Source organism: Manis javanica, chromosome 3 (genome assembly GCF_040802235.1).
Source record: "Manis javanica isolate MJ-LG chromosome 3, MJ_LKY, whole genome shotgun sequence".
NCBI lineage: Eukaryota > Metazoa > Chordata > Mammalia > Pholidota > Manidae > Manis > Manis javanica.
The window spans coordinates 66,732,997-66,747,796 of NC_133158.1; the positions used below are offsets into that span (position 1 = coordinate 66,732,997).

Below are 14,800 nucleotides of genomic sequence, written 5' to 3' on the forward strand. Positions count from 1 at the left end.
TGCTACAAGATGCTCCATGTTTACTTGTTTACTCCCCACCCCAGGCCTAGAGACAGCCATTTTTCAAAGCAGCCCTGAAACTATAATTTTTCAAAAGTAAATTTTGTGTTCACATTTAAGAAGAAAACAACTTACACTCATATAGATATTTCAGTGTATTTTATATTTCATTTAAACTCCATTATTAGATTAAATTGTTCTGTATTATGACTGATAAAAATAGAATTTGTGATATCACTACTAGAAATTAATACTTCTTTTATGTAAATTTGAGGAAGTAATGAAATGAAATAAAGTAGTTCTACCTAGGGCTATTTTATTTATTAAATTCATGGTATTGAAAACCACCTGTCCAAGTAAAAAAACCAATAGTATTGCTGTAACATATTAAGCTGACAGGCCATATTTTAAATGGGGGAAAGGAACACTGCTCAACCTAGTAGCAGGTTACTATTTCCAATAAAGAAGAAATGCTATTTCAAACATATCAGTTTGAAAGTGGCTCATGGAAATGGTGGGAAAAGTGAGAGATAAATATGAGAAGGACATAGACATGAATAAAACTGGAACTATATGTTGAACAGTGTTTTGAGGGTTCATGAAAAACCTACCAAGTCAGTATGTAAGAAAAGTAGGTGATTTGAAGTTTAATGAGTAAGGACACACAATTTGTTCTGTCTTCCATTTCCTAAAAACTGGTGACCTGCTGTCTTCTGTACTCAGACTGAAGGCTTTCTTTACATCTGAAAAGCCAAGTTCAGTTTCAGAGCATTGCCTGGGTTAACTGCATCAGGGTTACCCGGATAGTCTCAAGGCTGCTCCCTGACATGTTAGACTATTTCACAGCTTTTTCTCTGGCTTTCCCCAGAGGTGTACTTGTCCTCGCCTTTATAAATTAGTAAGTATCACCTGATATGCTGATTCCTGTATCTCTTTGCATGGCTTTGCCTCTAATTCATCTTGTTTTGTCAGCTACAGATCACGGATCCCAAGTGTGCTATTATTATGTGCCCCTCTGTCAGCCTGATCTTTCCCTGAGGGAATCGACAGCAAAATAACCCAGTGACTCTCCCAGTGGCTGTGGTTTATACATGATAGAAAAGAGAAAAAAAATGAAATCCTCTCATTTTATCTTTCAGCTGGCTTAAAGATGGATCAAAATGCTATCATTTTAAATAAAATGATGTTTGGTTTAAAATAATCCGCCATCTACCTAACTCCCTCTAAATCCACACACACACATTTCCAGATTTCCTGGGATGGTTCACAGCTTTTGACCATTCCCACTGTCTCCCCAGTTTGCTAATTTCAAATGTCTTCATAACCTCACAACTTTCAGAAAATATAAATTCACTATAATACCCACTTAATATGTATAAGTCCAAGATTTTGGAACTTACTGAGGGAAACAACAGGAATACTTGATTTTTTTATCTAATGATAGTCTAATAAGAAAAATGTCATCCATAAACCTTAAGCAAAACCTCAACAAACAGAAGGCTAAATGTTACATGTCAGGTCTTACTGCTGTAAAGTCAATGGTCTCTAAAGGAGCAAGGAGCAAAATGTGATCAGGTTTCACATGCAATGCAGAAACTATACTGCTCTCACTCTTTTATTTATAGATATGAACACAGCTTATGTGAATTTTAATATTACCCTCTATGTAACTTATGATTAATGCTAATTTTAAGGAACCCAAGAAGGAAACTACTTTTTAAGGACCATTCTTACAAAAAGGCAGGTGACAAGGGGAAAAGAATCCTTGTTTTGGTGTCACTTACCTATCTGACCACTGGGTGCCAGAATAGGTCTTCCTAAAGTCAGAGGTTCAGCCAGGCAGGGGTAACTAATGCGAAGGGGCTGCACACCAACGCAGGGACGTAAGGCTGAGAGAGTCTGCTCATCCAGGGGACTCGATCTTTTCAAAAAGCTTCCTCTCAGCTATCTTTTTGAAACAGTAACTGTCTTCTTAATGCATTCTATGATTTTTAGGAACTAGAGGGTTTTTATTTATGTTTGTAAGAGCATGGACTTAGTTTTTATTAAAAATACTTCAATATTACCAAACCAAGGTTTAAGGACTTGGATTTGGCTTTCGTGGATTTGGTCCTGGTTTGGTTTTGGGTTTGGATTTGGATTTGGGTCTGGATTTGATTTTAGATTTGGACTTGGTTTGAATTAGATTTAGATTTTATTTGAATTTAGTTTTGGTTTTCACTATACTGTGACTTCAGGGGTTCCCAAACTAATGGAAACGGTAACTGGACTGGCAAATACAGTCATGTCCTAGATCAAACCACTATCATGTCCCCATTATTCATGTTCTTAGCACTGGTGGGAGGAACGTAGGTATAGCAAAACTCCATTAGTATTGTTCCCTTGCCAGAAATTTGCAAGTAGTCACTTTCCAAATCTTTCCCAGTGCCTCCCCACATCACCGACTTAAGTGTAAATAAACAGTGGAAAAAAACAGATTCTTAAAATGTCCACTTAATGAGTCTGACAAGCTTATTGGTATTAACTTAGAGAAAGTAGAAAGAACATGATATGCTATAAAAGGTTCCTTTAAGTAACTGCTTTTTAAATTATATTTTATATATTTTTTATTATATTCTCTACTTTTGCATCTCTCCTTTTTAAATTTTGTAGTTAAAAGAAAGCAGTATAATTACAGTATCTATAACACTATGCAGATTTTTATTAAGATTTGCTTTTCCACTGCTACTGTTTCATTTCCACTGTCTTAGGCTTAGAATTTTAAAAAGCTAAATATGATGAAGATTTTCAAATTCCTGAAAAGTGGAGATAGGTTAGATTTAGCAGCCTCTTTCACCTATTTCCTGTTAACTTCCATCCGTTTTTTGGTTCATTATAGAGTGTTTCGTTGTATCTAATGCAATTAAATTCTCAGTCTGCACATACCTAATACAGAGGTAAGCATTAAAAGACAAAATATCAGTTGAAACTGTATTAAAACTTATAAGAAATCTTTTACCTTCATCAACAGAATCTGAAGTGCTGCTTTTGTCCAGAGAAAGATATTCATTTTTATTCAAGTCCAATGATTTTGATGGCACTCTACTTAACCTCTTTTCCAAAGTCAGTACAGGAATCTTTTTGATCTGTTTTATACTTCGGGGTTCCTCTTTCCCTAACCCCTAAAAGACAAACAATCCAGTTTAAAAAACAGATTGTAGGCTTAGATTTTGGAGTGAGATCTTTAATAATAAAGGTTATTTGGCACTTTGAAATATTACTATTTGAATCATAAAGGCACTTGGAAATATTGCTCTTTGAAAAATGTGTTTGTTATGTTTGTATCACATTTCCAATTTAGTCAATAAAATATTGGTAAATAATATTTACCGTTCTAAAGTAATCTTCACAGTAATGAACAACAGATTTACGAAGAACATCATATGAAAAGAACTCACAGTTAGCCTCGTGTGAATTTCTTAAGCAGAAGGGAAAGAGAGCAGAGGATAAAAATAGTAAGACAGTCAGTTCTTTGGGATGGGCAAGGGAGGAGAGTCAAGCCCAGTTAGTTTCCCCAGACAATACCTGCCCCGTCATCTCAAGGAAGAGAACTCACCCATTCCTCAATACCAGTAACTAAAGGGGAAAGGGAAAGAAAATAGAGAGAGAAAAGTCACATAGGAGTACAACAGGGAGAGAGGATTAAAAGTGAAAATGAATTTCACAGTAAACTTGTAAGAACACAGTTGGCTTTGCTGTTAAGGAACTAAGGCATTGAACATTGAAAAAGACTCAATATATGATGCTATCTACACTATGTCATTTCTATAGAAAATGTAAGTTTGGCATTAAAGTATGAATGATGCTGCTATGTTAGTATTCAAGTAGAACAGGATTATGATTGGGCTTCATGGAACAGTGTAAAAAATATAAATTATACAGCAAAGTACTTTCTTGCATTGTCTGTGTAAGGAGATGAAACAGAGCAAAAAGCACATTTACAATCCTTACACTTCCTGCCTCATGAGATCCCCGAGCAGCAGTGAACAACAGAAGCAGCTCCAGGGAGGACACAGGTTTTCCATTGCCACTCAGAAAGCAGAATAACAACTGGGACCCAGCACTTGCTTTGCTAAAGGATTATACTATTTTAATTAAAGGATTACTTCTTCCAGCAGAGATTGCTGCTAAATCAAGATGATTTACTTGGGCGTTCCACACTACAAAGCAACATGCTTATTTAGTTGACCTAGGGCCTTTTTAACAGATGCTAAGAAGAGTAAGTTCTTGCGTTACTTCTCATGTTACTTCAAATTAAGATGTAGTTCCTATTATAAGAATATAGATAGATACAGGAAAAGTAACAGTCACTGTCTTTGAGTGGTTGGCATTTGAACAATTTATTTCCTTGTATACTTTTCTATTATTTCCTGAATTTTTACAAACAGTGTAAATTTTGTAACTTAAAAAGCCTGTTTTCATCTTGGAAAAATGTTATTTCTGACTTTTTATTATTACAAACTTTCTTGGAAATAAAAATGAAACAAAGTAAGTGATGTATGATATTTCTTGACATCTGAGACTCTCACCATATTGTTCTTAAATGCAAAAGGAAAAAAAGGACCGAATTTTTGTATTATTTGTATTTTTCATAACCTGAAAACATCTAAGTATCAGTGAATGATCAATCTGAAACATTAAATTTTTCCTCAACATCCCATTCCCTTTCCCTAGAGGAAATATGACTTCCTTTAGGGACAAAACTAGAAGCAAGAACCAACAGGTGAATAATTCCAAAAGCAAGTACAGAAGACATTGTCAGGGAGGCTGCAGAAAGGATTCAAGTAAGGACCAGTCCTCAAAGTCAAACTTTTACAAATGGGTGAAGAGACTGCAAGAATCCCTCTCTCCTGTTATCTCTCCAGAATTGAGTGGTTTGGTCTTCTCACTGAGAACATACAGAAATTAGCATCCAGAATTACCTCCCTTGCACCTGTAGTAAGTTCTAAGGGTCTCTGGATGAATACATTTTGCAAGAAATCCACAACACAAACTCAGACTGAAATAGATGTGTGATGGTTGCCTGAAACAACTGATAACGTGGTGGCCTTTCACATAAATATACTGTTTCAGTGTTTCCCCAACATTTATTCACATGAAGGTAGAAAAGGTACCCTTTTCACAGAAGGTAGAAAAGGTCATTGCTGGTCACACGCATTTTCACCTTCAATTATCATTCCCATATAGACTGACTCTCAGGAAACTGTCAGGTAATTCTGCACCATACCCAGTTCTAAACAGAATCACATATTAATCTCACATTAGTTTTGCTACTTATAGACTTAAAACTCTTCTAAAATAAAGGAGCAGCCTGACATCTTACGTTGTTTTTGACATTTCATATACTGTATTTTTATTTGATCTTACATTATAATTAACACATACAGCATCAGATATATTTTTAAAGAGATATCATATACTGACCCCTTTTGATGGATTTCCATTGACTGGCTCTGTTTCTGAAATCCGACTAATTGTTTCATGGGTAAAACTGACTGACTTGGATAATTTTTCATCTCTCTCTCCACAGTCATCCAAGCTGTTTTTCCCTGGACTTCTGTAAGAAACACATCATTATAGAGACATAAACAAAGTCACTTTCACACAAATAAGTAATTTCATCTCCTCACTGAAGTCCTTTTCTGTTATAAAGCATTTTGACAATGAATGGTTTTTGCAATGTAACGAATAAGCCTCTACTAAATAACAAGACTATCTTCTTAAATCACATGAAAATTAATTTTATTTCTGAAATTAAGTAAGTTCATATGAGATTTAACAAATTTCAGAAACCACTAAAAAACTAACCGAGTACAAGTGGCCATACCAGCAACTAATACAGTGAATATTCAATTGTATAAATTGTTTAAATGTCAGCTGTGGACAACCACAAAGCTTTGAAAGCTGCAGGGTGGATGTTTGAGTTGGATGCCAGTCAGCACCAGACTAAGGGCAGTTTCGATCTCCTACCTTCTGATTCAGTTCCAGCTGTGAAAGTGAGTCCCTCCCAGAAGTGGTCTGAGCACAGACCCTCATGGGTCAGTCCAGGCCCTCCTTCCTGCTCTTTTCATTCCTAAGAACAAGCTTTCAAATGGTCAGAGGGACAAGACTGCAATCAATGTCCTGGGCCCTGCTTTACCCTTCGCAGGGAGCAAAAAGAAAAGAAAGTCTATTCAATATAAGATGAACATAACCAATCTAGTTCCCAATCTCAATCCTGTTAAGAAATTATTATTCCCATGAATTATTGCTAGCTACATGTACTTAAAGCTCTTAAGCAGCATCCTGACATGTTAAGCCATGATATCCCAAGGAAGAAACAGAATAGCTAAAGGGCTCTGCTCCACCCAAATAACACACAGGCCCTACCACCCAGTCATTCCCTGCAGGTCAGGCGGCTCGGCTCTGAGGAAACCAACCAAAGGGAAAGAGGCGCCTTGAGGCGAGCCATCCCCCACCCCCGCTGAGTGTTTGTTCTTGAGGATTTTCAGGATGGAGGTCAGCTGTGGAAAAAGAAAGAAGGAAAAGAGGAGATGGGAGAGTGAAGGGAGATTGAAAATGAAGAGAAAGAAGATGGGAGAGCTGAGGAAATAAAGGCTTGACACAGATATGCTTCTTTCAGAGGCTGGAAGAATGGGAAAAGGAATAGAAGAGGAAAAGAGGATCCTGCCACATCTTTTCTTAGAAGGCACTCAATCACCAGAAGAAAAGAGCAGCTTTTCTGACAACCTCAAAAAGCTGGACCTTAAAGTGTATAAACCAGCTGGAAAATAATGTTTATTCATTCTTCATTTCACAGATGAGTAAACTGAGGATCAGAAAGACTAAGAGATTTGCTTGAGGTTGCTCAGCTTCCTGGTAGCAAAGTCCACACTGGAATCCAGATCTTTTTTATCACAATCCAAGGCTCTGTACATTACATCAGCTGCTTTTCTACCCAACTCCAGTACCTGAGAGTGGCTAGTAAACTCTACGAGGAGAAAAGGCCAATGGAAAATTTTAACTTGATGGAAAACTAATAAAATATGCATGCGCAACCATGTAAAAAAGATTGTAAAATATTGATGCTGAATTGAAACAATATAAATAGGATCAGAATAACTAGAAGACTGCTTAAACACAGTAAAATTTTTGTACACACAGAGATTTCAAAAGATTTCCATTTAAAGATTTGCTATAGTTTTTTAAATAACAGTTTTATTAAAATATAATTCACATATAAAATTCATTTAAAGTAAGTTTAAAATGTACAATATATTTAAAATGTAAAATACAGGTGCCTACAGAGGTGTGCAGCCATCACCACTATCTCATTTTAGAACATCTTCATCACCTCAAAAAGAAACCCTGTGCCATTAGATTAGCACTCATTCCCCATTCTACCTCCCTCCCAGTCTCTGACAATACTAACCTACTTTCTGGCTCTATGGATTTACTGATTCTGGTCTCAATTTCATATAAATGGAATCATACATTATGTGGTCTTTTGTGATCTGCTTCTTTCACTTAGTATAATGTTTGCTATACAATTTTAATGTATTATCCTTAGTTGTTTTTATTGTTTTGACCTCAAATACCATTGGACAAAATGCATGTTTACTTGTACAGGTTAATAATATCCATTCTTCCACATGAATTCCCATCAGTCAAAAGAAATTTCTCTCTACTCTGAATTTTTTATCACATTCTCTATTGCTCCTTTTGGCCCTATCATTTCCAACTTCGTATTATAATTATTTGCATTCCCAACAATTACTTTAAGTTATTTTCATCAATGCATTCAGTATTTATTGAGGTGCCAACTAAACGTCAAGCACTATTTAGGATGTCCTTGAGAAAAAGTCGTATTATCTTTGTATCCCTCAAAATACCTACTAGCTAATTTACTCTATTGTTATCTGTAAGGGCAGAGGTTTCACTAGGTACTTCTCTGATCCTTAAAGCATGCTTTAAGCAAATCGGAGGTGACACAGTTATAAAGTTAACATTTCCTTACATGTCCTGTATTTGCTTATGAATTTAGCAAACTATTCACTGTCCCCACCTTTCACTCCATTCCACTACAGAGAACATAGAGGCAAATTTCACCCACAGGTAAATTAATAGAAATTATGAAATGGTGAAGTCTAAAATAATTCTATTTTGATTAATGATTTAAAAATCTTGACATTTCCAAACATCTTCTGTACCTTGGCTGACTACTATCCTCAGTCGACAGGGACAAGTTTTCCATCTCTTCTGCACTTAAGCCTAGCTCAGTGCCATAGTTCTGCTGGAGCAGCTGACAGAATTCCTGTCTGGTCAAGCTCTAAAATGACAGAGAAGTTATGCTGAATAAAGGACAGTATGAGGTAGTACAACATAGTGCTTCGAAACATGAATTAGATGTGTGACCTCAGAAGCTATTTGACCTTTCAGTTTCCTGTATCTGTAAAAAATGGATGAAATCTCCTTGGCAGGAACAATCCCAACTGTGGGGTTGGTAGCATAGGGGCATCAGAGTTTAATGAGCTAATTGAATTTAACTAATCCCTTTGTTCTGACTCCATATTAATCAAACAACCTTTTAATTATATTCTGGCTTCCCATATAGATTTTTCTGCTGTGAGATAATGCACTGACCAGCCTACACATGCACTTTGTTCCAGTTGACATGAATAAATTGGCATTGTTTAAAAAAAGATGAAATACACTAAAACAAAAAAAGAAATAGTTTTATACAGTTATTTTCCCATGATATTTGAAAAATTAAAAAAAACAATAAAAATAAAAAATAAAAAAAATTTTTTTAAATGGATGAAAAAACTTATCTGACAGAGTTGGTACTAGAAATAGATAAAATGATGATTTTAAAATGTATAACATAATAACTACTTTCTTTTTATAAAATAATTTGTGCATAGTTTCTGGCAATTACTAATCTGCAACTGAAACTCCACAATCTATCCAGTCTATCATGACCCCTGGAGTACCAGAGTTCTGATTGTCGAGTCAGAACTCAGGCTCTTAATCCACAAGGTTTCTGAATATCTTAACCATTTTTAAAACTTTACATATCAGTAAATACTTTCCCAAAATATAAAATGCAAAAGACTGGAATTCAGAATATTTCCTTTGATTTATTTTTAATAAAGTCCAGCTTGTTCTTGCTTTGCAGGTATCAGTGTTAAAATCATCTAATGTGAAAACGCATGCAATACATAGCAAAACAAAGCAATAACAGTATGATGACCAATGGTCTAATTTCTAAAAACATTGGAGATGGTTATTACATGATTAAGCAAGGTACAGGGAGCTAGCACAACACTTGAAGCAGTTGTTGGCAAGAGCCTTTATCTTGCTCATTCATTCAATGAATATTTATTTAGAACATACCAAATGTGTATCACTGCACTAGATGCTAAGGAGGATAAAAGTGATGTACAACTTAAGCTCCTTGTTCTCAAACAACTTATAGTATAGTTGGAGAAACATGGGAGACAGATAAAGTTAAATATGACAAGCTATAATATTATGTACTAAAGTATCATGGAATCACCATACTATAAAAGTCTAAAGGAAAGAAAAATTACTGCGGATTAGGGTGATCAGATAAAGCATCATGATGGAGAAGGGTCTTCAGCTGAGCTGAAGGAGGGACATGAATGGGGGAAATGGAGAACTGAGGGAATTTGGGGATTGGGAAACCAACATACTAATACAGAATAAGTAAATACATGAAGAAAGTAATATTTGTTTTGAAGCTAGTTAATAGTTTATCAACCTACTTGGAGTAAAAACTTTAAGTTGGAAAATAGTAGGGATACATATAGAGCAACTTAATGGGGCCAAAACATACAGATGCCTTGATTTCTCCCTGATACTCTCTATGAGGAGTACCCCTTGCTTTTTTCTTGCTCCTTGTTTCTTCTCTCTGGTAACTATGGTATCTTTGTTTGTTACATTACACTAGATGATGTTCATTGCATTTCATGTAACCTCCAAGAGATTAAGAACAAAATGTCTGTACTTTAGAGCACTGTTTCCAATTTGCCATGAGCAGGCTACTAGGATTCCACAAGAGTAGTTGATGAAAATTCAGATATTAACAGTGTTTCAAAAAGTGAAAAATATACAAACAGTTACCTATAATAAAGTTACTCAAGCTAAGTAAAATGTCAGACCTCTTCATGTGGAGATGAATTACATTAACCTAGAGCGGTTTTCTCAGGCTGATAGGAAACTCTAACTGGAAATAATGTGTATCTAATTAGCAAAAGTGTTCTGACATTTTATTATTTAATATACACCATGTATTTGGTGGGGAAAAAAGTCTTTTGAAGCATGTGTCCACAGAAGAAAAAAAGGGTCACTAGTGGTAGAGAAAGTTAAGGAACCACCGTCCTTTATTCTAAAGGTACTTCCACTCATTTCTGTCTGACTTCCACTCCAGAAGAGCCATTTGTATACTTCTTTCCCCACAGGAGCAGCTAGAACATACTAAGCTCAACTTCCTAAAGACGTTATCAGTGAAATATTAAGGAGAAACAAGCAATCTTTCGATATGCTTGTGGAAGATTAACCTTTTATAAAAACTTTTCTAAAATAATAGACATCAAACTAGTCCAAAAATAAACTACTAAGTAGGTAGATAAACCAATGATAAATATGCAGACAGCTTCCTAAGAGTGAAAGAAATGAAACTTATAAGTATTAACAAGTATAGTACAATTTTAGTTTACTAGATAAGTAAATGTTTTAAATACATTATCAAATACTATCAGAAAGTTAGTAGCAGAGTAATTTCAACATATCTATAGTTAATGGAAAACAAAATAAAACTCATTTAATTCACCATCTTATAGATTTGCTAATTTGTTACAAATTACTTGTTCTACAAAGTTGACCAGAAGTGACAAAAATGTGGTTATTTATGGCCATGCTGAACATTCAAACATTAAACTATACCCAAATATTCATAATTCTTTCAATAGTCAGCAGCAGAGCCAGGGTTAAGTAAACCTGAAAAAAAAAAAACCAAAATTTTAAACAAAGGCTGACCACCTACCTGCAAACAATGGAGAGTCTCCCTGTTTCAGCCTGCAGAGTACTTTAACAAAATAAGGATAAACCAAGCAGTAATCAGATAAGACTCAAAAGTCAGAAGATCAATTTCTGACCCAGAAAATTGTATATTTTAACTATGCTTCAAAGTCTTTATCTGCAGAATTCCAAATATTTAATGACAACTATGTAAAATCACTGATCCAATCTTCTAGTTTTGTTATGAGGTTTTCCTTATAAGAGACAAGTTCTATTGTAGTTTGAAGCACATTATTTGTCACTTCCTGGTTGGTAGTATCAGTGCTCTTTCCAAGGCTGCAGGTCAGAATGCAGAATTGGAAGTTACACCTCACTCTACAGGTTCCTAAGCCACTCCTACTAGAACAGGATGGGTAAACAGGGTTTTATTAAAGGGACAGTTCCCAATTTCTTCTGTTCGAATACACAGATTAGAAACAATTACAATGAAAATGAAAATACCTTGCTTATGCTCAATTATGTTCCTACCACAATATTATTTTAATCTCATTTTTAAAGTTAAACATATTAAGGGTTAAATTTTCTTCTCTGCTAATACTTTCTATTCATTTCTAGCAGTAACATTATTATTTCTTTGTATAACACTTCTTCAGTTTTGATATAGCAGCCTATCAGACTCCTGCATTAACTCTTTACAACTATCAAAGATTATATCTCTTGAGTATTGTACATAGAATGTCAGGAAATAGCAGGAAGAGCTAGCTATTCAGGCGGACCAATACAATAAGCACTTGACACATCTTTCATTACTGAAAAGTTTACATCTCAATTACTCAATAATTCCTTCCTTTAAAAATATTTTGTGCTTTATTCAGGTTAATTTCCTGGAAGGCACCTGGACTATTAATGCACACTATGCTAGAGACTCTCATCTACCAATTCCAATTCATATCCCAGATGAAAAGTTTTCTTCTAAATACAAAATCAAAGCTTGCCCTAATTTCTACTTAGTTGTTCCATTAATCTACAAGTTGTATAGACATGTCAAATGCTACTTGATAAAGGGTCAACCTTTTGGGGTTGCTAAGATCTATCATTTTACATACAAAGGCAGAATGAGGGACCAGAGCGACACTGGAAAATACCATGAATTCAAACTGAAGAAAGCACACTCTGGGGGCTACCAGAATTCATGCTTTTGACATATTATAGTAGTTCTCATTGACTGAAACCATAGATAGATATCCTTACCCTACTATAGTATCTGAAGAGCTATGAGAAAAAATACATTAACTATACACTACAAGATTTTTAAATACTTTTGCTAAATACAAAAATCCTTATAGCAAAGCACCAGTATATAGAGCAGAGGTAAATTTAAATTTAGTAGGCTTCTCCTCAAGAAAGGGAAACAAAAGCAAAAATGAACTCATGGGACTACATTAAACTAAGAAGTTTTTGTACGGCAAAGGACATCATCAACAAAACAAAAAGGCATCCTATAGTATGGGAGAATATATTTGTAAATGACATATCCGACAAGGGGTTAACATCCAAAATATATAAAGAACTAACACACCTCAACACTCAAAAAGCAAATAACCTGATTAACAAATGGGCAGAGGATATGAAGAGACAGAGTTCCAAAGAAGAAATTCAGATGGCCAACAGACACATGAAAAGATGCTCCACATCACTAATCTTCATAGAAATGCAAATTAAAACCACAGTGAGATATCTCCTCACGCCAGTAAGGATGGCCAGCATCAAAAAGACTAAGAACAACAAATGCTGGCAAGGATGTGGAGAAAGGGGAACCCTTCTACACTGCTGGTGGGAATGTAAGCTAGTTCAACCATTGTGGAAAGCAATATGGAGGTTCCTCAAAAAACTAAAAATAGAAATACCATTTGACCCCGGAATCCCACTCCTTGGAATTTACCCAGAGAATGCAACTTCTCAGATTCAAAAAGACATATGCACTCCTATGTTTATTGCAGCACTTTTTACAATAGCCAAGATATGGAAGCAACCTAAGTATCCATCAGTAGATGAATGGATAAAGAAGATGTGGTACATATACACAATGGAATACTATTCGGCCAAAAGAAAGAAATCCTACCACTTGCAACAACATGGATGGAGGTGGAGGATGTTACGCCCAGTGAAATAAGCCAGGCAGAGAAAGACAAGTGCCAAATGATTTCCCTCATTTGTGGAGTATAACAATGAAGCAAAACTGAAGGGACATAATGGCAGCAGACTCAGAGACTCCAAGAATGAACTAGTGGTTACCAAAGGGGAGGAGTGTGGGAGGGAGGGTGGGGAGAGAGGCAGAAGGGGACTGAGGGGTACTATGTTTAGTACACATGTTGTGTGGGATCACGAGGAGAACAGTGTAGCATAGAGAAAGCACATAGTGGATCTGTAGCATCTTACTACACTGATGGACAGTGACTGCATTGGGGTATGGGTGGGGACTTGATAATATGGGTAAATGTAGTAACCACATTGTTTTTTCATGTGAATCCCTCATAAGAGTGTATATCAATCATACCTTAATAAAAATTTTAAACAAATAAATAAATAAATGGACAAGGGAAATAAATAAATAAATAAATTTAGTAGGCTTAAGAGGGAAGATAGAACCTAAGACTGAGCCCCAAGAAAGCCTGGTATGCAAAAGCTGAGTAGGACAGGAGTGGCCAGCAAAAAGGAATGAGGGAAATGCCAGAGAGGTATGAGAGAAGTCCAGAAAGAATGATGTCATGGAAATCAAGGCAAGACAGTGTTTCAAAATGGAGGTAGTATGCAGTGGTGTGAAGGCTACTGAAAGACCAAGCACGATGAGCACAAGTATGGCAAACACAAGGGGCGGGGGAGCGAAGCAGCCTGGCAAGCCAGTTCGCCCTGACTAGCCCTGGTGGTTGGGGAAGGAGAGAACGGGAGGAGAGAGTCAGTGCAGAAGGGGGAGGCAGCCGGATCATGAAGAGCCTTGTATGCCCGCTAAGGAATACGGGGTTTACACTGTCAAAATATAAAAAGCCACCCACCCACTTCATACAGAAAAAAGTAAGTTCAGAATTGTGTTTTTAAAAGATACACTTTTTAAACTTTTACTCCTTTGAAAACAACCTATAGGACAGAACAGTGTTAAGAAGAGATCGTTAAGAGGCTATTGTAATGGTTCAATCTAGAAATGATGAGGGCCTTGGCAACCAGCTGACATGGTTGGCAAAGAGGGAAGAATCCAGGATACGTCCAGGTTTCTGGCTTGGGTGACTAGGTAGGAGATGGTATATACTTGCTGAGCAAGGGAAAATGGGTGTTCCGCCAACCAAAAGTAAAAAAGAGGGAACAATGTTAGAATACAATACAAATACTTCTCCATCACCAGGATATCATATAGAAATGTAACTAAAATAGTTGGCAATTTTTGTTTGCTCCAGGAAGGCACTAGGTTTATAACACTACTGGAAAACCTGGATTTCCAAGTAATTCCAACAGCAGTGATCATTTCGATGGGGTTCAGTTTGTTCTCCTCGGTTCTTGTCCCCGCCACAACAAAACTGAAGGGCAGAGACACAGTAGTGAAACAGAATGAAAGTTTTATTTGAATATACTCTAAGGGAGAAACAGGCTGAAGTCAAGGTAGATAAAGGCAGGTTTACTTGCTTATCTGCAGTAGGACAGAGAGTGGAGACTTATGCTTAACGTCTGGAAAATAGAATGGAATAGC

General features: G+C 36.1%; 1 protein-coding gene and 1 long non-coding RNA gene across 11 annotated transcripts in view; one reads left to right on the forward strand and one right to left on the reverse strand.

Annotated features, from left to right (window-relative positions):
- GRAMD1C (GRAM domain containing 1C) overlaps positions 1–14,800 on the reverse strand; it is a 107,951-nt gene that overhangs the window by 22,204 nt on the left and 70,947 nt on the right. For 4 of the 5 annotated variants that reach the window (XM_037013021.2, XM_073231651.1, XM_073231650.1 and 1 more), the window contains exons 6-8: positions 8,229–8,347; positions 5,464–5,596; positions 2,999–3,161 (exon numbers count right to left, since the gene is read on the reverse strand). In XM_037013021.2, coding sequence (XP_036868916.2) covers positions 2,999–3,161; positions 5,464–5,596; positions 8,229–8,347 — 415 coding nt within the window. Of the gene's footprint in view, positions 1–2,998; positions 3,162–5,463; positions 5,597–8,228; positions 8,348–10,986; positions 11,029–14,800 lie in introns of those variants that run through there. The other variant, XM_073231652.1, reaches the window with a different exon arrangement.
- Positions 1–14,800, forward strand: part of LOC118971474 (uncharacterized) — a 40,273-nt gene that overhangs the window by 2,733 nt on the left and 22,740 nt on the right. The window lies entirely within an intron of this gene.